We start from the raw sequence: 21,919 nt of genomic DNA, 5'->3' as shown, positions 1-21,919 counted from the left end.
CCGCGGGGTGTTACGACCAGACAGTTGGGCCGGTACCAGGGAGGCCAGGCGGGGTCACACCCCTCCTAACGACATTCGCCCAAAGAAATTACCGACCGACAGGACATCGATTATTTAAGGAAAAAGTCACGTAACGCCACGTAACCGCCAAAAAAATAATTTCAGTAATCCTTAAAAAATTATAACAAATTAGGCGAAATAATTTTGGTAATTTGTGACAAACTAAGGAGGATTATTTTTGGAATATAATTTATATAAGGTACATTTATTATTATATAAATAAATTCGATTTTAAAATTGTTTAGCAACAATCAAATTTTAATTAATTTTAATATTTATTTAAAAACAATTATAATTTTACCCCCAATTATTAAAAACCCTAATTACCCAACCAAACGTTTAATTATTTTAACCTATTATATTTTATTATAAAAATAAATTACCCGATATTTTAATTGTAATATTTTAATTGCTCCTGTTTAATATTTTGTTTTAAAATATACCGAACAATACCGCCGAAATAATATCTTTTAACAAAACTGTTAATTATATGCATTATTTTGCATGTAATAAGCCCACTTTTGTTTGTATATAGCCAATTTTATTTAGTGCCGAAGTGGAGTGGGGAATGGTGGAATTCCGTTACTTTGTTAATGCAGGAATGCAATTTAAAGGTCAGCGAGTGGGGTTAGCTACCCTGTACCGGGTTTAATACCCACCCTGCACCTGCGAGTCAGCTACCCTGTACCGGGTTGAAAATTTCACCAAGTCAACGTTTAAATGCAAACCCAGAGATGGTTTGTATGCAAATGAGGGTGTTTTTTCAAAAACCCATACAAATTAGTTTTTCGGAAATTCATTCGCGGCACCGGAACCTTTTCTGGCGTGCGGACCCCCACTTCGATGTCGGAGAGTATGTAAGGGAAATAAAGCAAAATCTCCCCCAACCAATTATTTATCAGTACCAAAATTATAGTGCATTTCTACCTATTATTCAGCGCTTTTAGCACTGGTTATTTACCACGCCGCACCTAGGGTTTACCCCTATATCCCCTGTTAGCACCATTGTTATTAACAACTACCCTGTACCGGGTTGAAAAATTTACTTTTGCGTGCGAACCTAAAAATGGTTTGTTAACAAATAAGGGTGTTTTTTTAACAAACCTATACAAATCAATTTTTCGGAAATTCATATGCGGTACTGGAAGCCTTTTTGGCGTACCAACCCCCATTTCGATATCGGAAAATATATAAAAAAACAAAGAAAAGTCCTCCCACCAATATATTAACGTCCATTTGCGTACAGCGTTCCATTTTAGTGCATTTAGCGCTTTTAATACCTGCTAACAGCCACGTTGCACCTAGGGTTTACCCCCTAAATCCCCTGTAACGACCATCCATATTAATATATATATATATTATAATATTATATATAAACATTAAAATATTAAATCTAATATTTATAAAAATAAAATAGAACTAATAGACTTAGTAAATTTTATATTTTCTATTATATAATTTTGAATATTTATTTTAATAGCACAATTAATATAAATATATATTAAAATAAATACAAATATTATTTTTAAATAAACATTACAATTTTTAGCGTATATATGTTAGTGAATAAAATAAAAAATAAGAATATAAACAAAATAGGTTAAACGGCTAATAATCCGGCCATTATAAACAAAGAAAAAGGGAAGAAAATACCGTTAACAAGCCTAAAAATTCCGTTATATAAGAGTATTTACCCTGTATTTTTACAATTTGTGTTCGATTGATTATCCGATTTTTCATTCTATTATACAAAATGTACAGTAATTTAACTGTATAACCTTTTGCCTCTACGGTGCGCGCACAGTGCAAATACTGTGCAAATTTGCCGGTTAACGACAAAAATCGACAAAATGTCCTCAGACTAGAACGAGCGGTTTCTTTTCGACCGATGTAATTAGTCGAAAAGCCATGTGGCTGGTAAGGTACATGGAGCGCTCGGTCCACCTCCAACGCAGGGGGTCTAGTGTGAGCACTGAGACTACGAAAACCCCCATATAAAAAATGTTAACGCCTTTTCATTGGCTTCAAAACAATAAGGCAACCCCTGCGCACGTATAAAATTCATATTTATTCAGGGCTAGTAGTATATATATTTTTATAATATGTAAATGTTGTAACAACCTCACAGTTTTAGTCTCTGTTTATTTATATTCCAACTAAAGATGTGTGTTAAAACATTAGAGGCACTGTGTAATACGCACGCTGTTAGTAAAACCAACATAAATAGAGCCGAGGCTTTAACCTGTCAACACTAACCTGAGAGTAGTATTCGTTTTGCACTTGGCACGTGTATGGCGCGGCACACTGGAAGCTCCCGGTGTGCGCTCGCCCACCACATTGGCTATATCTAGGCAGCGGTGTCGACGGCGGAAGCGCCAAGATGCGCTCGGCTGCTCTCTCCGACGCCACGACAATGTAGGCTGATGGGTTCGTCGTTACCATACCGGGGAAGATGCTCGCGTCTACAACAAACAAATTGTCGGTGCCGAAGACGCGAGTGTTAGTGTCTACGACTGCGGTTCCGCCGCTCTGACGGCCATCGTCGGTGCCCAGCTTTGCTGTGCCCATCCAATGGTTGGCACGACGGTTCGACGGAGAAACGGGCATCTAAGTCGAGCATTGCTGTCAGTTACCTTGCTTTTCAGGCCCAAAAAAAGTGTTGGTGCTATAAAAAAATTACTGGGTTGTAAACTCACACTGGCGACGTAGTCCGCGGCAGTGGTGGTCGCATTGGGGAACTCGAACTTAAGACCTGTTACGCCCTTGAGAGCGTTCTGAATATTGACGATGCCCTGGATGACGGCAGCTTTGTCCCCCTCCGTATGGAGGTACGGGTGCGTCGACACGACGGTCGAAAGGCCACTAGTTATGCTCATCTGACCGCGCGATGTCGATCCGGTACCAAGGTATTGGCTCATGGTCATGGTCTCTATTCATCAATGTCAGAAGAGTCCAACTGTGAGTTTATGTGTCGGGGACAAGAAGGAAGACCTACTCCCGTTCGGGGCACCAAGACTGCCTTCTACTCTCGCAGTCCACTGAATATGCCTAGTTTTGCCATCTGCCCCCCTGATCTGATCAAAGAACCTGAGGTAGGTAGATACGTAGAGAGTCAGTCGGGTATCGACGATCGATACGATATGCGCATGAGACTCACAGTGGTCCGATGTTGGGAGCGGCTTGCGCGAGAATCCCAGATCGTTTGCCTAAATAGAGTTGTCAGCGAAAAATTGTATTTCGAAGGTATGATGGTGTATAATGGTGTGTGCAACTCCCCACACAAAGTGGCTGAGAGTAGTCAGGCTGTCACATACTGAGATATGCGTCCTTGTCTGCAGGATTTGGTGAAGTCCACGCCTCATAAAAGTCGTAAAACACAACGTTCGGGTGGGATACAACAGTGTCAGTCTGCAGGACGCTGTTAACTCTACTATAATTCCAAAAAGCCGGCTTAGAAAGCACGACTATTAGAAGCCAGGAGGAATGCACAGGTTAGCGCACTTACGTTGACATGGTCCACCAAATTGTCACCAACGGGCAGGGGAATCCAGGAGGCTTCATCCACCATAGTAGGTCCGTCGCGCGAGCCCTTGACGATCTCAAGCTGGTCTTTTCTTCCGATACCACTGCGCATCAGGAGCTTTGCAGAGCCAAATGTTCCCGCAGAGAGAATTACACGGCCAGTTCCAGGCGTCAGCTGGACAGTGCCGACATAGCCGCCGTTCCGGAAGGGCTCGACTTCAAGTCCAGTGACGTGTCCACCCTCACGGACGACACGCTTCACAGCCGTGTTCATCCACAGCTTGAAGTTGGACCGTTTGCTGGCCGTGTCGAGGTAGGTTGCCAACGGTCCTCCGCGCTCGCCATTGGCAAACATGAACGGGCCCGGCATGACCGTCCGGTTCTTGCGGTCAGGTTCTCTGAGGGAACTGACTTCGGCCCAGCCGGCTGATTTGAGACCCCCCATAAGGGTGTTCAGACCTTCGGTGCGGTAGCGCTTTCCGTCCTGAGATGGGGTCTCGGTACCCGGAATCCTGTTGAAGACGCGGCTTGTGGCACCAGCCATGTCTGATGCCTTCCATCCGCTGGGGAAGACCTGGTCCCAGTCGGGAGTGTAGGGCTACCGGACAGAAATGGAGAAGGTTAGCTATCCAAACGCCTAGTATTGAAACCACGGAACGGAGCTAGTGGGCCAAGGGCTGCTTGTAAAGCAGCACAGAGCGGATGATGAGCCTTCCAGTGCAATATGCTTACCTTCCACCACAGCCCAGCGTTGACCGCTGTACCACCACCAAGCACGCAGCCCGCCATCTGGTCAGTGTCGTCACAAGCAATGCCGTTGGAGTCGACCCAAATCTGGTTGCACAAGCCGGGCACGTCGAAGCGTGTCAGATCGGTTCCTTGGAGCCACGAGGGTTTGAGATTGCCGCCCCAGCGCCCTGTCGAAGGAGGTCCCTTTTCAATGAGCAGGACGGACTTGCCAGCCTCGCTCAGCTTGTCCGCGATGGGAATACCTCCGGCCCCGGCTCCGACGACCACGTAGTCATAAGTACCAGACGGAACCGGGACACCCGTCACTTCGGGTACGGGCGGCTCAGTCGACCCACCACAATCACCCGTAACCTCCTTGGTGGCCGTGGCCGCCCAGCTCGCATACGAGGGGTTCGCAATGGAAACGTCAAGCGGGGCGGGGAAGAGGTTCATTCCGTTGTCGTGCTGCTGGATGACGACCCGATCGGGGCACTCTGGGTTTCCTACGGGTGTCCTGGCTTGTCCCCATCCCAACATAAGGAAGGAACTGCTGGTTGACTGGCCACCCTCCAAGCCATCATGACTCCACTTCAAGCAGTTTTGGCAGCGGAAAACGAGCTTGTAGTGTGTCGAGTTCATCGAGGAAGTGATCTGTGTGAGCTTTGCGTCGCCCTTGTACAGCTCGGGGACGACAAAGCCCGTGGCGTAGCGGAACGATGTGAGAACCTCATCCTCGTGAGGCCAAGCAACAAGCAGTAGCGCCCGGGTCATGGAACCACCCATCGAGACGCCACACCATCCTTCACCGGGGGTAGTCGGAGTAGAGCATTCCTGCAAGTGTGCGGCGGCATGGCGGAGTAAGCATCATCTATATTCCCTAAACCGAAGCAGGAATCCGGTATGTTGGACCAGAAGGACGCGTGCTGCCGAGGCCTACTTACAAGGTACCCGATGAATTCGTTTGCATCGACAGTGAGCGCATCGGACGGCAGCGCCATGCCGAAGGTGAAGCCTCCCAAGCTTACAGATCCATAGCCTTCGCCCTGAATTGGTCCATCAGTCGCACTCCAGGTATTGAACACGATGCCCGTCTCAGGGTCAGTGTACACCTGCGGCAACGGACCCTGCGCCAAAGATGGCTGCAGATCTGTTCAGGGAGGAAAAGGGCACAGAAAGTTAGTCAAGGTAAGGTGGGCCAGCTGTAGTCTTGTCAACACTTACAGGTCACGGCGACCAGGAGCGTAGCAATAAAGGGCGCAAGAGTCCGCATGGCGACTTTAGCTCGTCAAGACCACAGGGTCTTGGGTAAGATCCGAGAAAAGGGGGCTTCGTAGGCTGATTGCTTGAGAAAGAAAAGGGTGGTGGATGTTTGGGGAGGCATGAGCCGGCCTCTATAAAGAAACTCTTGCCGCCTCCCCCCCCCCCTGCAAATGACCGTCTCCGGGGTTCTGGCCCGGGCAACTCGGAGGTGGTATCCTTTCGGGGGCCAATGCAACGTACCAAGCAGTCAGGGTGGCATCAATCGCGGTCGCCGTTTGTGGAGGTACCAGGTCAAAGAATGGCGAGCGCTGGTAGGTGGAAAGACGTGGGTAGGTGGCCCGCTGGGCATGATGGCACGGAATGAGTAAAGGTTGTCAGGGCACGCACAGAAACGCGCGAGCCTGGTTCTGGAGTAGGTGTCACATCGCAACCTTAATCTCCGCTCCGGGTTGCGAGTGTGGAATTGTACTTGCCACTCGGCCCGGGGCCTTGGGTTCAATGGCCACTGAGTCGAAGGCGGCGAGAATGACCGAAGAATCCGTAGGGCAAACCTTGCAGTGCCCGATTAATATCAGAGGCTTGTGCAGCCGTGCGAGAAACGAGACCCGAATAAGACAGAGCAAACACACACGCACACACTCTGGTGGTCTCCTCTCCTCCTTGCATTTCAGATCGGTCGCTGACATTCCGGGAACAGAACGCCAAGAGGAGTTACATTGTCAGCATCGAGATACTGTTTCTTTTTTTTTTTTTTTTTTCCCTTGGGAGGGGGAAGACACCCCACCACCATGCCAGTGCGTTAGAAAACGATAACTGGACCGCCATGCACATTGAAATCCTCGCGCGACGACAGCTTGGGCAGCTTGGGCAGCTTTCGGTTGGTGTTGTGGTCTGTTCTTGGTGCCGACCCCATCTGAGCAGCAGATTACTATTTCTAGATGCGGAAGCTGCTTATGCGAGTATAATTAATTATTTGCCAAGGGTTTCCGAGAGCCGCCGGAACCAAGTCAAATTGTACAGTTACTCATGCACACGTGCGAGGGTGGGTTGATTTACTCCGCAATACTACTGTAAGCTTGTCAAAATTCATTTTAATCCCAGATACGGTGACTACTTACGAAGTAGGGGGGAATGGCGCAGTGGTTAAGCGCCATGGCTGTTACTTGAGTAACGTAGGTTCGAATCCTGCTCCCTCCACCTCCTCCCCGCTTACCCGTGGCAAGGATTACCCGGCTGGCTATCGACAACAACCACCCGCCTGTGCCGTCGAGCCCACACTTGTTGGGAACTTCGTCTCCATGGCTACAAACGACCGACAGCTCCGCTGTTTGGACACAGGCCCCTCTCGATGAAGAGCCGTCAACTGCCGTCAGACGAATCCTCCGTGCGCCTGAAGGCACGGGGTCGCGTCAGTGAACAAACCTGTAAGCAGGACCGGGCACGAACCCGGTCAGGCTCGATTCGCTTCTATGCCCTTGTTTTCCGCTGTGTAAATAGAGAAAATAGAAAGCGCGCCGAGATACCCCTCGGGAGGTTGCTAACGGCCGGCTAATGAGCCGGGCGGAGCCCGGCGTTAAATAATACTACTACTACTACTACTACTACTACTACTACTACTACTACTTACGAAGTAACTACCTATGTAGGTAGAAGGTACCTACCTACCTACCTACCAGGTAAGGCAAGGTGAGGAGGTAGGTAGGGTAGGTCGGTCGGTACCTTACAACATATCTGTCTCTAGGTCTAATCAAAGGTTTGCCAAGGCGCAAATAAATACCTGCCTACCTGTTCAACATGAGATGAGGAGAAAGAAACTCAAAGCCAAGCCACACAACCAAGGTTGGAGAGGAGAGTTCAGTATTCTAAATTGCTACCAACGGCCCCACACGTATCGGGCTCGCCCTCCCGCTGTGCCGGCGCCTTCCCCGAACCGTTCATTCTTGGGCGGCAATGAGGCTCCGAGCTAAGGTAAGGTACCTATGGAATCGACCGTCCACATCGTCATTATTCAGCCAGCTTAGCTGCCCGCCCACACCAGGAACCAATCCCTTACTTTATTCCGTTCTACAACATGTTTTGTCGTCCCACGTTTTATTTTGGCCAAGCAAGACAAACATGAACCCTTCCTCCTATTTGAAATGCCCTTTCCTGCCAACCTGCCAAGCACACCCGATTGATTCCTCAATAATTATGATTGATGTCTCAATAATCCTCCCGTGTTCCCGCATAGTCGTACTGTAATGAACCTCCGCTGGTCACATGTTGATACTAACCAAAATAATTCACATGTCAGCTTCTGGTAAGCTTGTCTCGGATAACAAGGCCCGAAAAAAAAGGGACTTGAGACTTACCATGACCAGCCCTCCATGCCCAGAACTGACCCCATTGTTCGGAAAACCACTGCTGTCATTGCCGTAAGGCATGCTGCTTGCCTTGCCTTTACTCTCTTGCTGCTGAACCCCTCCTCCTCCTCCTCCTCCACCGGAAACCCTTCTCCCGACCATGTCAGAGCCAGGACCTTCTTCACCAAAGTACAAACTGTTCAACTCGCTCGGCTTTCTGTCTTGAACGAGCGATTTGTATCGCCTGATGGCCGCCTGTTCCTCCTCGTCGATCGGCTTCAGGCTTCTTTTTCGCCCCGAAGCAGAGTCTCGTGGCTGCCTGAGTCCTGTCGTCCCGAAGCTGCTGCTGTCGCCGTCGCTGGTCGTGATCGTGATTGCTGGTGCGCGAGGTCGCGCCGCCGTGAATCGATCGCTAGGATCGCTGAGATCCTTGGATCCAATTGACTCGCTTCGCGTCCATCCTCCGCAACATGACAAGAGGTTACGGATGCCCATGGCGATGGATGCCCAATCTGGCCTTTCAATGATTCGGTTGGCGGCAAGATAGGACTGGCTAGAGGCGGTGTTCCAATTCCAGTACGCTTAATTAACACCAGTAGTGGATGAAGTCTTTCAGTGGTGATTGAGGGGTGCGATCGTTCACTTTCTTGTTCTTTCCTCTCTGTCGCTTCTATCACGTCCCTGTATTCTTTTTTTTTTTTTTTTTTTTTTTTGGGGGGGTTTGGGGGGGGGGGGTCAGTCGCGGCGCGGAGCCAAGAGCTAGGTAGGGTTACTGAGAATAGATTGCCGCCAACAGGTCTCGTTGCCTGTCGACGTCTTTGTGATTCTTTTATTTTTTCACTTCGTATCACTTGACCCCTCCATGGGACTTTTTGTTGGATGGCCATCTTCTTGATTTCTCTTTTCATACCAGTGACCATTGTTGCCTCACTGCCATCAAAGTAAGCTGGGGCGCAGCACCTTGCCAAGCCGGCCACCCGGCCAATGATTTCAGCACTCAACACCCATGCGATGGAACACATTCGAGTGGCTGAGCCTGGAGAATCTGACATGCAGCCCGTCGATTTCCAAGGCACTTCAGATAGAGTGTTTTTCTTTAGTACTCTTTGTTGATCATTGGTTCTGGATAAAAATCCACCGGCCTAGATTAGGTTGAGACATACGCTCACGTGTGATTGTAGCTAGTGACGCAACCAGTTAGAAACAATCTGTAAGTGCATAATCGAACGCAAATCTCTATCTATGGAAGGGGTATAAAATGCGTTTGGCTCCTCTTTTCTAACCCATGCTTCTTATGTGAAGATGTGCGAAACCCGGAAGGGATTACAAAGAAAAGGACCGAGGAAAAAGAAATCACTGGGGAGAAGCCAAAAACACATGAAAAGGCGGGCACCGAAACACAGAAAAAAAGACAAAAAAAAAATCAATTCCGAACTTTGCTTCTGCTTCACCAGCCCAAAGCCCAACCACAACCAAGATCCTCGCGTTATTTCAGCTCTTGAATGGACAAAGTCTAATATGCATCGCCCGTGCCATCTCAACCTATGCAAGAAGAAAGAAAAGTGAGGAAAAAAAGACACAAGTCCGCGCTTGCCTCATTTGATACTGCAACTCCATTTCATACCGTGCGACGGAAAGAAATATCATGACGAGTGTTTCGGTTTGCCATTGGTTGCCTCGATAATGCCAGTGGGATTCATCGACGACGGAACCGTGACGGGCTCTCCACGGGCCTTGGACGTCAGAGTGATGAGCTCTTGGTGCATCAAATCGTACGTCTTTTTACACAGTCCGTCTACATCCGCGGCAGTCATACCCGTGGTAGGGATGGGATCGAGAACTAGAGCGAGATTAATACTTGGTTAACAAGGAGGCAGGGGAAAAGAGTAAGCGAGTTGGGATAAACATACCCTTGACTGGAATCTTGCCGGCATTGAACACCAGACCCTTGATCCAGAGCACGTGGCTATAATTCGCCACCACACACGGCACGATGGGTACTTGGGCCTGGACAGCGAGATGGAAGGCACCCTTCTTGAACGGCAAAAGAATCGGCTCTCGAGTATAACTCCTCGTGCCCTCGGGAAACATGTAGACGGTCTGCCTCTTTGTCCGTATTTGGTTGACTGCACCGCTCATGGCCTGTCGCGCATCTGCACTGTTCTTGCGATCAATGAATATCGTGCCGCTCAAGCTCATGAACCAGCCAAGAAAAGGCGTGCGACGCAAGCTGGCCTTGGCCGTGACGCTGCAGTGCTCGGGAAACAAACAGCCCAGCATGAGCACGTCCAACTCCGTCTGGTGGTTGCCGACTAGAACGGCGGGTCGATTCTCTTCTTTGGAGAGGTGGCCTTTCGGATCTATAATCTCGAACGTGACGCCGGTGGCGGCGAGCATGAGCCACATAAAGACTCGGGCGGTGTAATGTTGCGCATTTTGCTCGGCACCAAAAAATCGCAGGATGAGTGAACATACAACACCAAAGCTCGCCGCGACGAGCAGGCAGATGTATGATGCAAGTATGCGCGCCACGAAGGCCGCCTTGGGTATCGCGAACGACATCATGTAGAGTCCGATCACCAGGCTGGTGTAGCCGCCGGCGAAGTAGTATAAGTACTCCAGCATCTTGAAGAAACGACGGCCGTGGCTCCCTGCGAGTATTATTTGTTGAGCAACTAGGCTTTGCTTTGTAACTGTAACCTAGCGTTCAGCCTCCGAACAGCGGGGTTGATCTCTCGTGACGGCCTCGCGTGAGGGGGTGGTTTCCGCTAGTTCTGTCTGGTGAGCGAACACTTGTTATGTCAGATCGACTTTTGGGATTAGCGAAAGTCACAGCGAAGACGGCGCCGGCTGATTGGTGCAGGTCGGGGAGGCGCCGGCAAAGATGCGAATTTGCGCCTGGTCGGTTGAGGCCGAGGTAGGTAAATTTGGTTGTCTTTTGGAGAATTAGCGTGGACACAAGTTTGCCAATTTTTATTTTATTTTTTATTTTATCGTATTTATTTTTCTTGTAACCCGCCCGCTTCTTTGTTGGGGATGGAGTAGTGGGTGGGACGAGACGGGACCAGACTTGACTGCGTCAGACAAGGGGGGTCATCTCGACACATGTGACGCAGCAAATGGTACCTTTTTTTTTTCTCCTCTGGCCCCTCTCGAGGTTGAAAACCTGCCGCGGCCAACCGTATAAGAAACAAGCGTTTTTAGTATATTCCTTAAACAAAAGCCCACGAAATAGTACAGCTAAACTAGAGATCAAGCTTTACACCGCTGCCCCTGCAGACAGTGATAATACGGCCGGTCTTCTTATTCGTCAACCCGATGCCGTTGATTGTTTGTTAAGCACCTGTCTACCTACGAAGTAGGTTCCCATCAATATGGGTCCCGCTTCTGATGATCTTTCGCCGCTTTGGTATCCTATCACCCATAAGGCATACCTCACTACCCTGGTACATACCTACCTAGATAGTAGCAATACCCGACAACCCAGACCCTAAAACAAAAACGTGGTGTGTAAATGGGCCCCGCCATCATTGGCCACGTCCATATTCGAGCAGGAGCCTGCAATTAGCTGTAAACCTCGGAGTTCCCAGGCGCCTAATTTCCCTACAGTGTGTGGGTGCTATTTATTGTGCGGCATGCAATGGAAACTGAGTGCCTTTCTGCCAATTCTTTATTAGCGGTCGTCTCAAGCAACAGGGCTTGTTTCAACGGGTGGAGTTGAGCATAATCTGATCAAACACTCTGCTGAGACCATGGCCGGACGTCAGATTAAATGCGTATTTAAAAGAACAGAAAACAAAAAAATTACGCCCCCTTCTCCTTTTTGGACTTCTTGGCCTTTTTATGTCTTTTCTCCCCAAATGCCTCTTCGTACACCTCAGCGGCTGTCTGCTGCCCAGCCTTCCGCTTCGTCTTTTGACTTTTAACGCTGACAGTCATCGCTGGGGTTTCCCCTTTCGAAGCAGCCTTGGCGATCGCCTTTTCTGCCTCCTTCCATTCGGAAGCACCGCCCTCAACCTCGAATCTGTTGCTTGCGTCAGCCTACAGTCTCGTTTTGTTCAAACGCAACATCCACGTGGGACTTACTGATCAAGTGGAAGTGAGTCAATGAGCTCCTTCTGCTTCAGCCTGTATTCCTTGAGCGCCTCATCACCAACCTCCTCCAGCTCTTCACCAAGCCCCTTGGCCAGGGGTACAAATCTGTTGTCAACAATTTCATCATCGTGCGCACCCAGTGCATTCTCTCGGCTGACTCCAATCGATTTGGGTTTGGGCATCTCGGCATCGACAGCCTGCGTAACGAGCGTCTCAAAGTGCGTCGTGATCTTGCGCATGATCTTTATGAACATGGCAAGAAGCTGCGAAGAAGGAAGTGACAGCTCCGACGACACCACATCAATGTCCTTCCTTTGCAATCCAACAGCGAGCAAAATCGCTTGTTGTACACCGGTGAGTTTGATGCTCGACTTGAGCGCTCCGGTGAAATACAGATGAGCCAGTGTGGGCACCATGTCCAGAATGACGTGATAATCCAACAGGTTTTTCGCATAAGACTCCAGTCTCTTTTGGTCGAACGGAGTCAACAACCTGTCGAGATCCGCCTTGGTCAGGGGACTGGGCTCGTTAGTAGAATCTGTCTGTGCCCCAGACACGGCAGATTCATCAATACTGAGCGAGAGCACAGAAGGAAATTCGCGGAATTGGTATGAGAGAAGGTTGAGGAAACGACGATGGAAATCGTTCGTAAAGGCTCCAAGCCAGCTCTGGTCCTCGGTGGTGTTCAGAGGTCGGAGCATGACGCAGGTATGTTCGCCAGTCAGATCATTGGCAGTTTGCCTCTGGGTGTAATATATCAGTGGATGTCCTACGGACACAGCCCTTGTCCGGCTTACGATTGGGAACAACATACCAAGTAAACTGGCGCAAACGATGCGCGCTTCCAGAATTTATGAAGGGGCTGAGTGAGACCGTAGCTAACGCCGACGTAGTCCAGGGGTGGGGGTCGGCACTGATGCATATAAGAGAAGAGGGGTGGCATCTCGTTCATATCACGAACCCTAATGTTGTCGTCCAGAAGGCTGCCGGCCCCCAGTTTGGATAACTCTGCATCCGTGACTCTTGGCATGGTCTTTTCCACCATATCTTCCACATCCTCCGACAGACTCAGCGACTTTCCCTCAAAGAAATCAACCAGAAGCTCCAGTGCTCGGGTACCGTATCCCATGGAAACATAGTCTGGGTTAGTCGCTATCCTTACTACGCGGGCGCCTGACAAAGAGGCAAACTCCTCGTCTTGGAACTGCTGGCTTACGAGCCACGGGATCAAATCGCCAGCCGGACGTTGCCCTCTGCTCAAGCTGTTAAGGATGCTTTGCCTGCTAATCTTGCCCTCCAACGCGACCTGGATCACGCACAGAGGTTCAGGCAGCGAGTTTTCGGAAGGAGGCGGAGTTAGAACAAAGAGCTTGTGGGCTGGTGCGTCGCTCATCAGCTGCAAATCATCCGGGGTGTTCTTGTAATGGCTTGCGACGTAAAGCGCCACCATTTGTTGCAGAAACCTCTCCGAGACGGGATGGAATGAGAATAAAGTATCCCTGTTCACTTGAAGCAGTTCGCATTGCGTCGGGTCCTGGCAGTTTTGAAATGTCAGCAAAAGTATATTGTGAAATTAGGACTGGGAAACGCACCGGGCAGCCTTGTGTGTTGAGTTTTGACTTCGGCAAAGTGGCGTCGAGGCAGAGAAGGGTGTTTAACCACTTTTCCACCGCATCGCCAGGACCATACCGAATTGGCTCAGACAAGGTGATTTCTTTGAGCGAACGAGCCCCTGCCATAGTGGCATTTTTCTCAGCCTTGCCGCTTGACCTATCGATCTCCACGTCGACATTGTTGCCCGCAACAGGTGCTCTTGACTGTTCTCTTAGCTGCTTGATGAGCTTCAGTGACAAAGATCTGCCTGTCCCTTCGTAACCGTTGATGGTGGACGCCATGAACACCAAGTACGGTCCCATCAATTTCTTGACTAGCGGCAAAGGTATGGCGGCAGCTTCATCGATGACAACCAATTCAGCTTGGCCCAGAACGTGCGAGTCCTGAGGGCGGATGTATTGGATCGTCTGACGGTGGTTTCTGTGGATGTTGACCCGCACTATAGCCTTGTTGAAATCGGGATTCGTCGATTGCATGATGGAATAGTCGGCATGATCTTTGTAATCAAGGGCGTCCAACCCCTTGAAGACGAACTCAAAAAGGGTTTTCAAATTCTCTGGGGACGGCGAGGTAATGAAGATGTTGCTGTAGCCGTAGGCGACAGCAGCAGCAATGGCGACACCCATTGCTGCCGACTTGCCACGACCTCGCGCTGCTGTGAGTGTTACAGTGTTGCGCAAGGTCTTCTCAGAGATTGCATCCACAAAGGTGAGCAGAGCCTTGGCTTGATCATTGGTTCTGGCAAGCTGGAGCAAGGATCCAACCGGTTGCGTTTCTCGGAGTGAATCTTTCACCTCATCTAATTCCTTCTGCGCCGGCGTCTTGGCATCCTCAGATGACTCCGGTTCTGGCAACTGCTTCACGTTTTTACCGCCGGATATTGGAAGCACGTTCAGCTCATCGTCGACGACTAAGCAGGACTCGCAACTACCGAGCGACAGGATGAAGCGCTCGTTGAACCTGGCAACAACATCGTCGTATGCTTCGGTTCGGTATCGGGAATGTACGTCCATAGTCATGGTGTATAGCTGTTTCAAGCTGCTCATGCCTTTCAATAGCAGAATCACCATACCGCCACCTTCGACTGTTTCGATCGTGCGGGCAAGAATGTTTGGTGTAATGCTCTCGAAGTCTTGAAGAATACACTGCACTCACAGTCAGCCTTCTCTCCCTACCTCTGCTCGCTCACGCATGCGCATCCATGCTCAGAAAGAGGGCCGGTACGTAAGGAGGAACATACCATGCCGTATGTATTTCCAAGAATCTTCTCGGTCTCTTTGTAGTAGACATATCTGATGTTTTGGAGCGAAAGGAAAAGCTCGAATGGGTCCGCATCATTGGCCTCCCGTGTGCCGCGCTTAATTTCCTTCTTGATTTTGGTCTCCCTCTTCCGCCGGTGACTGGTAAAACCAAGGAGCTGCTTCTTGTACGCCCATAGCACGGATTTGTTCTGCTTGAGGCCGACTTGGGTCATGATGTAGTGAAGCTGGACAATGGCATCTTTGGCGTGGTCGCCCACCAAGACGAAGAAGCTTCGTTTCCTCTCCTGGATTCCATTCTTGATGAGAGCGGGGATCCGCGAGTCTCTGTACTCACAAGCTGGTCAGAACAAATATTTATCACACTCACTCCTCTATGAGTTATCCCGTTTTGAAAATGGCTTACACTTGTTTTCGAGACATGCTTGCTTGGTTTTGCTGCCGTGGAGAGTGGACGGGCAGACCTTGGAAACTTGACTATCCGTCACTGCAAAATCGCCCTGCGTCGCAAACTCCGTCCGCGGCGCGTTTCCAAAATTTTGGGCGATAAGAAAAGTTCTGCCGGCCCCCACTTAGTCACCGCCTTCTGCATCCCACTTAGTTGGCTGAGTGGGTAGCACAATGTGGGTTAGGACCTCGAGATACCGGGCCGCTACGGAGTACAGTAGCCAGGGTACCTTGTAATCTTATGTATTGCATGTGTACCGCTCGCAGCCGGATTGAATTTACCTCGTCTTGGGTTATTATTCTGAAGAGTGGCAGACAGGACTGAATGCGCTGTTTATATTGTTATTGAAATTGACGGTTTGTGTTCTTCATCAAACACAATGGAGCAGATTAGTAAAGACGTCGCCGGTCAAATTCTACTCTTCTCTACCGACAAGAAATGGACTGGAAACGGGCTGAGACGGGAACCCTCCCCAATCTGTTCTATTCTAGGACTACGACTACGACTACGTGGTACGTAGCAGTCAAGCCAAGCACGTTGCGTGTTGACCCTTGCAGTTCCAATCGCCATCCAGTACCCGCCACTGCCAAACATCCTCAGTGGCAGCTGCTGTCATCAATCCAAGCCTCGACTCTTCATCTTTCCAACACAACAAAGCAAGCCTGCAAGAGACTTGGAAGAAACACATTATCCCTCAACTGGATGCAAATTGCGCTTTGTAAAACATAACAATCAACCCCTGAACCTTTCCGTGCTTGGCAATTCTGGTGCCTCAACCTCAACATGTAATTGGGACTTCCGGTCGCATTCAATCTCGCCGCCGCAATACTCCGGAAACAAACACACGGAACCTGGGCGCCACCTGGTTTCAACGATGACGTCCCGACCGGCCCCGACCCCGATCAGCGCGCCAAAGCCGGCTTTGCTATCCGATCTTCCTCCCGTTTCGGCCCTCTTCCTCATCGAGTTTGACGTCAAAGCCGGTTACACTATCACTTGGAAGAAAGCCGCGCCTGGAATATCTCTCGATGGCGCCGTCGAGTACAAAAGCTTACCCTCGGGGCTTCACACTGTGTCACAAGACCTGATTTACTTCATTCACGAGGGGGAATATGCCGGCCTTAGTGCATTCATCAACGCAAAAACCGAAGAGGAGGCTACCCGCAACGCGCGCATGATTGCGGTTGGAGTGTTGGTGCCTTTGAGTTACGGGCGTCTCGGTAGATCATGGAGACATGCCGAGGGGCTCAGAGAAATGGCCATGAAGCTTGCCGTTGAGAACAAGGACTTGAGCATATTGGAGACCTACTGGGAGAAGAACAAAGCGCACGATTCAATGTCTCCTAGTGCCGAGCCCCCTAAAGAGTCACCACCAAGCTCACCATCTGTCACTTTCCAGCCGGGCGCGACGCAGAGTCAGTTTAGGAAACGAACCGGCTCAGATGCACAGGCTCTTGTACCACCAGGTCACCAACTATCCCCTTTTCACCCAGCCTGGAGCCTTAGCGATTTACTGGACACCTTTGGCCCATTGATATTTCCAATTCATCGAGCGGCTTTGCTGCGGAAGCGCATCCTTATATCGACATACGCACCCGTGCACCAGGCGTGTGACTTTGGTATGACAGCAGCATCTCACTGGCCACTCGTTTGGAAACTTGCTAATGTGTTGTACGCAACTAGTGTATGACATATCGATCTTGTCGAACATTCCTCTCTCTTTGTTCGATCTCCTCGACCCCACAGCACCAGCTCAACGTCTAAGACCTCTTTTTAATATTGGTGTAAATGACATCGCTTTCTTGTCCGAAGATGCCGCTGCCGCAGTTTCCAAGAAGCGTTGCGCCTCATCAGCCTCTGCCAGTCACTCGGAACAGAGCTCACTTCCAGAACAAGCTGCGGGTAGCGGATGGGTCGCTTGTACAACCGATAGTATCCTAGCGATGAAACCAGATCTGTGGGATATGCTCATCACCATGCCAGCCCCGCATACTGCGGGCGCCAAAGAAAGGGTATGGCCAACAATAGAGCTGCCAGGCCATGTTCCCGTTCGTGCAACCCAGCGCGACTTACGGCGGTTCCGGAGCTTGCGAGCAGGCATCATACGCCTGGCACGTCCAATGAGCGCTCGATCCGAACGCCCTGGCACATCTTCAGGTTGGTCGGCCGCAACGGCCGTTGCCAAATCTGACGATGACTCTCTCCTCGCCGATGCTGTAGACAAGGTTGTTGAACCTACAACATGGGCGGCGCTGGCTTATAGTGGCTTTATGTGGTGGGCGAGTGCCGGCGAGCAGAGGCGTTCCGAAGAGGCCGAGGAGGTGGCTCAGGACTCCTCGTTGCTAGCTGACCTTGCTTCTGCTCCATCTCCTAGGCGCCGTGGAAGCAGCGTGAGCGGTGGTGTCTCGGGTCATTTGGCCAAGAACATCGCAGTCATGGCGGACTCAGTCATGTCTCTCCCAGCAGCGGGGCAAATGAATATTGGGGACAGCGATGTGGCCGCGATAGAGGCCCCATCGCAACAGAGCGAGCTCGGGGATGCTGTTGATCACACTGAGGAAGAGCGAGCTCGGGTGGAGCTGGCTATTATCGCCTACTTCCGGAGGCTCACGACACAGATGCTTACAGTTTTGGGGGATCTGGTGGACAGCATAGAAGACGGCGACGATGAAGAGATGGACGAAACCGAAACCACTGAGGACTCGCCTCTGAATCAATCAGATGACGGGGATGCTTGCTTGGTCGGCTCCTTGCATGTCGACAGCGACGCTCTCGCCCGCATGGGCTTGGATGTATGGAGTGACGCCGACGTTGCGTTTGTCAAGGAAGCTACGGCATGCTATTTTGCCAGGAGAGCGAGGGTCGAGTCTAAAGCTGTCGAAGTTTGCGGACTACGTGTTTGCTGAAGTTGCTAGAATTAGGGTTTGTACAGACCATGAGTTGGACGCTGCTATCTGAATCAACCCGCGGCGACTCACGGTGCATGTTGCCCAAACAAACCGAAAGCTCACCAAGGCATGCATAAGGCCAAGACCAGTGATGAAGACGACCATGATATTCGTTGGTATAACATAATTGGGACCATATGATGCAGGTCTGTCCGACGGCGTCCATATTGCTGAACTGTTCAGGGGAACAGTGACTAGATGGATAGATTTCGTGGAAGCTATCATAACCAACCAGTGGGTGAAGCATCTATCGTGTAGATGGTTTTCCCCCTTCGATGCACATGTGACAGAAGACACGGTGGTCAGGCCTCCATATTTCTACCAATGTTTCATAGAAAATCAGTCATTGTGAGTTTGGCCAGAGGGGTGCTTTTTACGACATAAATACATGAGGATCGGATGGCAGGCAGCCGTTTTAGGCTTCGGATGACTCACGGTTGTACATTGGACGATTTTAGGAATAATGCTTAAGCAGTAAGTATTGCCTAGATCTTCGAACTACATAACATAAAAGCATTGGATGACGTGCGTATCTTGGCGTTCCCTGATCTCGCAAACAAGATGCTGGCATGAGCCCACTGTATTTGTTACTATGCCTGGTCTTGCATGGCTTGCGTACAAGATGAGCACGGCCATGTATAGCATTATCGACACACTGTAACAGGCTGTACTACGCAGTAGGCATCCAATGTTGAAGCGTATGGGATGAAGCAAAGCGGTGGTGACATGTGTATGTTGTTTATTTCATATTTATACTCCATCTGCTCTTGAGTCAATTAGGTCCTTGGCCAGAGTCCCCCCAACAGAAGGTTTTGACTATGGTGAGAGGATGATGGCCATTCCGAGCCACAACAGTGCATAACCACACCGTCGAAACAAGCGATAAGTATAAAAAATGTCAAAACTTTTAGCACCTCCCCGGCAAAAAAAAGGGAAGAAAAGAAAGGAGAGGAAAAACAATATATGTCTCGTCGAAGGCGTGGCCATCATATTCCATGGAGTGTCATGAACGTCCTCAAAATGAATTATCAGAGGAGGTCCGCCGTTTCAGGATCCAGACCTCCTACTGTTAAAATATAATCAGGGGAAGAAAAGAAAGAAAAAAAAGGGAGGGGGATTAAGTAGGCTACAGAAAGCCCCAAATAATTCAAGAACTTCTCTAAGCAAGGGCGACGACGCCGATGATTCCAGCTACCAGGGCCATGATGGGGGCGTTGTTCGCATCGGCCGCGGCAGTGGGAACAGGCGAAGTGGTCACCGGAGGAGCCTCTGCGGAAGTGACGGGAGCCTGCGTGGTCAGGGTTGTAGGGCTGACCAGCGTGACAGGGGGCCCCTCGCGGGTGGTTGTAAGTGTGTTGCCAACTGTAACGTAGTGCGTGGGCTGCTGGATGACAGTTGAGGCACCAGGAACGACAACCTCGACGGTCTCGTCCTTGTAGTGAGTCTTGGTGATGGGATGAACTTCGGTCACGACATGAGCCGAGGTAACCGTGATGGTCTTTGTGTTGGTTGCCGTGATGACATGGGTCTCTCCCTCAACGATGGTTGTGTAGGTGGTGACCGGGCAGGTCGTGGTAACATACACGTCCGTCTTTTCATGGACGGTAGTCTGCATTGTGGTGTCTAGATGTTTGCAGCATGTCAGTCAGCATTTGAGGATCCTGAAGTTGCGAGCTTTTAAAACCTGCTAGCTGGCCAGAGAGAAAAAAAAGAAGAAAAAAAAAAGAAAGGCAACTTACAGACGGTGTCTGTCACAGGGACCTCGGTAACAACGGCCTTGGTCTTGGTGTAGGTGACAGTCACGGTGTTGCCGTCGATGGTCTTCACTTCGGTCACAGGAATGAGCTTGGTGTGAGTCTTGTGGACGACCTCCTTGGCAGTCTCGGTGACGGCCGGTCCATGCACGGTCTCATAGATGACAGTAGGGACTTTGGTGTACACCTTGGAAGTGGTGGTGAAGGTGGTGGTGTAGGTATGGCCTGGCTTGTGCACCGTCTCGGTCACAGGACAGACAGTGGTGTAGACGACCTCAACAACGGTGGTCTTGGTCACTACGTCGCCGTGCTTGTAGCCTGCCATGGCTGCTCCAACCAGGCCAAGAAGTGCAAATGCAGTCCTCATTTTGGAGCGAATGTTTACAACGAGAGTGAGGGATGTATATTTGTCGGTGTTAAACGGCTTGGGATGACTAAAGTAACCTTAGCGAGCGAGTTACTCGAGTGAGGCGCAATATGGGGGGGGGGGGGGGGGGGGCGGGCGGGCCTGGGGTAGATCGTTGGGTTGAAGAGATGGAATGCAAAAGACTGCAATCGACTACGGAGTGAGACGCCTCAGGGGGGTTTATATGATCAACAACAAGACTATGTAGTAGCATCATGCAGCTGTCCGCTAAGGCAGCCCAGATGGGAGGGGAAGGGGATGTGATGACATCTTTCACGTCGCCCAGCAGAAGCTTGATATATGGTTTGCAGTCTTAATGGTAACATAGGCTGACAGGACGTTACACCAAGATGTTATCCATCATAGAACTAGAAGCAGACGAGATAGACATTGCCGAGAAACAACTAGAGAGCGCATCCAATAACGGTCAGTTTCGCTACAAAAGCAAGGCTGGGTCCAACAGGGGGGGGGCTGGGAAACAGCTCCAGGGTGTACGGCAGACGATAGCCGACCAAATGTTGTGAGCATCTTGGCAAACATACAGTATTGTTTTTATGGCGGTTCACCGTACTTTGCCAGGCTACATGCTGTACTTGCATTCGGTAGGCTTCTAATTAAGGCTTGCAAGGCCTGGTAGGTAGGTAGGTAGGTAAGTTGGTCATGTTATCTAGGTACCTACCAGGTACGTAGGAACCCCAACCACCTCATCTACTGTATATCCCACCTCGCATGACATGAGAACTAATTAGTTCTATACCATATAAGAAAAGCGACTAAATTCAGGCAGACTAGCAGCAAATTTATTTTGGACAGCTCCTTTTAAAAAATGGCTAGCTTTTTCAAAGCTTTTGTAAAGGCAGTAAGGAATGCTTTTTTTTTTAATACATACACTTAACTGGAACTTGCAGCACAGCCATGGCCCCCTATAGGGGGAAATGGAGAACCGTTATGGCGTACTATTGGCCCTTGGAAACACAAAACCCTGCCAACGGCAGCCGTTTAATATGGCCCACCAATTCAAATTCTGGGGGTGGGGCGGGCTGTGATGCCAAGAGCTCGGCACATGTCAATGATGTCGTCCGCGCTCGTAAAGAAAAACAGGAAAGAATTCACACTCACCCACCGACTTACATATACTACCTGCCTACATTTGGCTATATTATACCGCAGGCGGCTTGTGCGCTCTTTGGGCAGCCAGCATCAGCATTTGGGCGGAGAAAAAAAAGGTGCCCTCCAAGAAGTGAAAACTTGATGAGTCTGAAAGATGACCGCCTATAACAAGGATCGGAGAATTACTTGGAAATGCCAATCCAAATGCGTCACCGTGCGAACCTCTCTCCCTCATCTCTGCCGGCAAAGCCGGAAACGGTGTTTGTGAGTCGGGGAAACAAAAAAGACTCGAGCCATGCAGCTTTGAGCGGCCCGGAAGCACAACAGCCCACTTTGTGCCCAACTGATGCAGATCCGTGGAGGAGTCGTCGA

At 50.0% G+C, this 21,919-nt stretch overlaps 7 protein-coding genes and 1 pseudogene across 8 annotated transcripts; 3 read left to right on the top strand and 5 right to left on the bottom strand.

Annotated features, from left to right (window-relative positions):
* Nucleotides 1–572: 572 nt before the first annotated feature.
* MGG_16907 (uncharacterized protein) lies at nucleotides 573–1,035 on the top strand (the record flags this gene model as incomplete). The annotated part of the gene is made up of 3 exons (XM_003712855.1): nucleotides 573–687; nucleotides 845–913; nucleotides 977–1,035. Coding segments are annotated over 3 exons (243 nt in total), but the record flags the coding sequence as incomplete, so codon positions are not given.
* Nucleotides 1,036–2,107: 1,072 nt separating this feature from the next.
* On the bottom strand, nucleotides 2,108–6,329 carry MGG_11036 (cellobiose dehydrogenase). The gene is made up of 10 exons (XM_003712854.1): nucleotides 5,533–6,329; nucleotides 5,253–5,458; nucleotides 4,315–5,142; nucleotides 3,566–4,180; nucleotides 3,375–3,468; nucleotides 3,218–3,266; nucleotides 3,056–3,147; nucleotides 2,757–2,989; nucleotides 2,317–2,667; nucleotides 2,108–2,246 (listed from the first exon to the last, which is right to left on the bottom strand). The coding sequence occupies exons 1-10, from the start codon at nucleotides 5,579–5,581 to the stop codon at nucleotides 2,238–2,240; spliced, it is 2,526 nt and encodes an 841-aa protein (XP_003712902.1). The 5' UTR covers nucleotides 5,582–6,329; the 3' UTR covers nucleotides 2,108–2,237.
* A 367-nt stretch (nucleotides 6,330–6,696) lies between these two features.
* MGG_20155 lies at nucleotides 6,697–6,768 on the top strand (annotated as a pseudogene). The gene has a single exon. The product of its transcript is annotated as a tRNA-OTHER (tRNA).
* A 510-nt stretch (nucleotides 6,769–7,278) lies between these two features.
* MGG_14463 (uncharacterized protein) lies at nucleotides 7,279–8,776 on the bottom strand. The gene is made up of 2 exons (XM_003712853.1): nucleotides 7,923–8,776; nucleotides 7,279–7,839 (listed from the first exon to the last, which is right to left on the bottom strand). Exons 1-2 carry the CDS (start codon nucleotides 8,406–8,408, stop codon nucleotides 7,774–7,776), a joined length of 552 nt encoding a protein of 183 aa, XP_003712901.1. The 5' UTR covers nucleotides 8,409–8,776; the 3' UTR covers nucleotides 7,279–7,773.
* A 223-nt stretch (nucleotides 8,777–8,999) lies between these two features.
* MGG_11040 (1-acyl-sn-glycerol-3-phosphate acyltransferase beta) lies at nucleotides 9,000–10,889 on the bottom strand. The gene is made up of 2 exons (XM_003712852.1): nucleotides 9,824–10,889; nucleotides 9,000–9,753 (listed from the first exon to the last, which is right to left on the bottom strand). Exons 1-2 carry the CDS (start codon nucleotides 10,536–10,538, stop codon nucleotides 9,557–9,559), a joined length of 912 nt encoding a protein of 303 aa, XP_003712900.1. The 5' UTR covers nucleotides 10,539–10,889; the 3' UTR covers nucleotides 9,000–9,556.
* Nucleotides 10,890–11,481: 592 nt separating this feature from the next.
* On the bottom strand, nucleotides 11,482–15,385 carry MGG_11039 (N-acetyltransferase 10). Its single transcript, XM_003712851.1, has 6 exons — nucleotides 15,288–15,385; nucleotides 14,863–15,208; nucleotides 13,601–14,767; nucleotides 12,823–13,542; nucleotides 12,000–12,751; nucleotides 11,482–11,937 (listed from the first exon to the last, which is right to left on the bottom strand). The coding sequence occupies exons 1-6, from the start codon at nucleotides 15,302–15,304 to the stop codon at nucleotides 11,718–11,720; spliced, it is 3,222 nt and encodes a 1,073-aa protein (XP_003712899.1). The 5' UTR covers nucleotides 15,305–15,385; the 3' UTR covers nucleotides 11,482–11,717.
* A 503-nt stretch (nucleotides 15,386–15,888) lies between these two features.
* MGG_11100 (uncharacterized protein) lies at nucleotides 15,889–18,780 on the top strand. The gene is made up of 2 exons (XM_003712850.1): nucleotides 15,889–16,948; nucleotides 17,013–18,780. The coding sequence occupies exons 1-2, from the start codon at nucleotides 16,204–16,206 to the stop codon at nucleotides 18,233–18,235; spliced, it is 1,968 nt and encodes a 655-aa protein (XP_003712898.1). The 5' UTR covers nucleotides 15,889–16,203; the 3' UTR covers nucleotides 18,236–18,780.
* Nucleotides 18,781–19,155: 375 nt separating this feature from the next.
* On the bottom strand, nucleotides 19,156–20,444 carry MGG_15142 (uncharacterized protein). Its single transcript, XM_003712849.1, has 2 exons — nucleotides 20,017–20,444; nucleotides 19,156–19,900 (listed from the first exon to the last, which is right to left on the bottom strand). Exons 1-2 carry the CDS (start codon nucleotides 20,396–20,398, stop codon nucleotides 19,437–19,439), a joined length of 846 nt encoding a protein of 281 aa, XP_003712897.1. The 5' UTR covers nucleotides 20,399–20,444; the 3' UTR covers nucleotides 19,156–19,436.
* Nucleotides 20,445–21,919: the final 1,475 nt, after the last annotated feature.

Source organism: Pyricularia oryzae, chromosome 3, assembly GCF_000002495.2.
Source record: "Pyricularia oryzae 70-15 chromosome 3, whole genome shotgun sequence".
NCBI classification, from domain to species: Eukaryota; Fungi; Ascomycota; class Sordariomycetes; order Magnaporthales; family Pyriculariaceae; genus Pyricularia; species Pyricularia oryzae.
Note: the sequence above shows the minus strand (reverse complement) of the source record. Positions and strands in the feature narration are given on the sequence as shown.

What these genes read in the sequence shown, in the direction of transcription:
- MGG_11039 (XM_003712851.1), bottom strand. An exon ending in TTGGAAATACATACGGCATG is followed by an intron (nt 14,768 to 14,862) that starts GTATGTTCCTCC and finishes CTGTGAGTGCAG; the next exon opens with TGTATTCTTCAAGACTTCGA. An exon ending in TCAACACACAAGGCTGCCCG is followed by an intron (nt 13,543 to 13,600) that starts GTGCGTTTCCCA and finishes CAAAACTGCCAG; the next exon opens with GACCCGACGCAATGCGAACT.
- MGG_11036 (XM_003712854.1), bottom strand. Translation starts at nt 5,581, where the DNA reads ATGCGGACTCTTGCGCCCTTTATTGCTACGCTCCTGGTCGCCGTGACC. An exon ending in ACGCTGGGCTGTGGTGGAAG is followed by an intron (nt 4,181 to 4,314) that starts GTAAGCATATTG and finishes TCTGTCCGGTAG; the next exon opens with CCCTACACTCCCGACTGGGA. An exon ending in GCTCCCAACATCGGACCACT is followed by an intron (nt 3,148 to 3,217) that starts GTGAGTCTCATG and finishes TACCTACCTCAG; the next exon opens with GTTCTTTGATCAGATCAGGG.
- MGG_14463 (XM_003712853.1), bottom strand. Translation starts at nt 8,408, where the DNA reads ATGGGCATCCGTAACCTCTTGTCATGTTGCGGAGGATGGACGCGAAGC. An exon ending in GGCATGGAGGGCTGGTCATG is followed by an intron (nt 7,840 to 7,922) that starts GTAAGTCTCAAG and finishes TATTTTGGTTAG; the next exon opens with TATCAACATGTGACCAGCGG.
- MGG_15142 (XM_003712849.1), bottom strand. Translation starts at nt 20,398, where the DNA reads ATGAGGACTGCATTTGCACTTCTTGGCCTGGTTGGAGCAGCCATGGCA. An exon ending in CCCTGTGACAGACACCGTCT is followed by an intron (nt 19,901 to 20,016) that starts GTAAGTTGCCTT and finishes GCAAACATCTAG; the next exon opens with ACACCACAATGCAGACTACC.
- MGG_11040 (XM_003712852.1), bottom strand. Translation starts at nt 10,538, where the DNA reads ATGCTGGAGTACTTATACTACTTCGCCGGCGGCTACACCAGCCTGGTG. An exon ending in CGGCAAGATTCCAGTCAAGG is followed by an intron (nt 9,754 to 9,823) that starts GTATGTTTATCC and finishes ATCTCGCTCTAG; the next exon opens with TTCTCGATCCCATCCCTACC.
- MGG_11100 (XM_003712850.1), top strand. Translation starts at nt 16,204, where the DNA reads ATGACGTCCCGACCGGCCCCGACCCCGATCAGCGCGCCAAAGCCGGCT. An exon ending in GCACCAGGCGTGTGACTTTG is followed by an intron (nt 16,949 to 17,012) that starts GTATGACAGCAG and finishes GTACGCAACTAG; the next exon opens with TGTATGACATATCGATCTTG.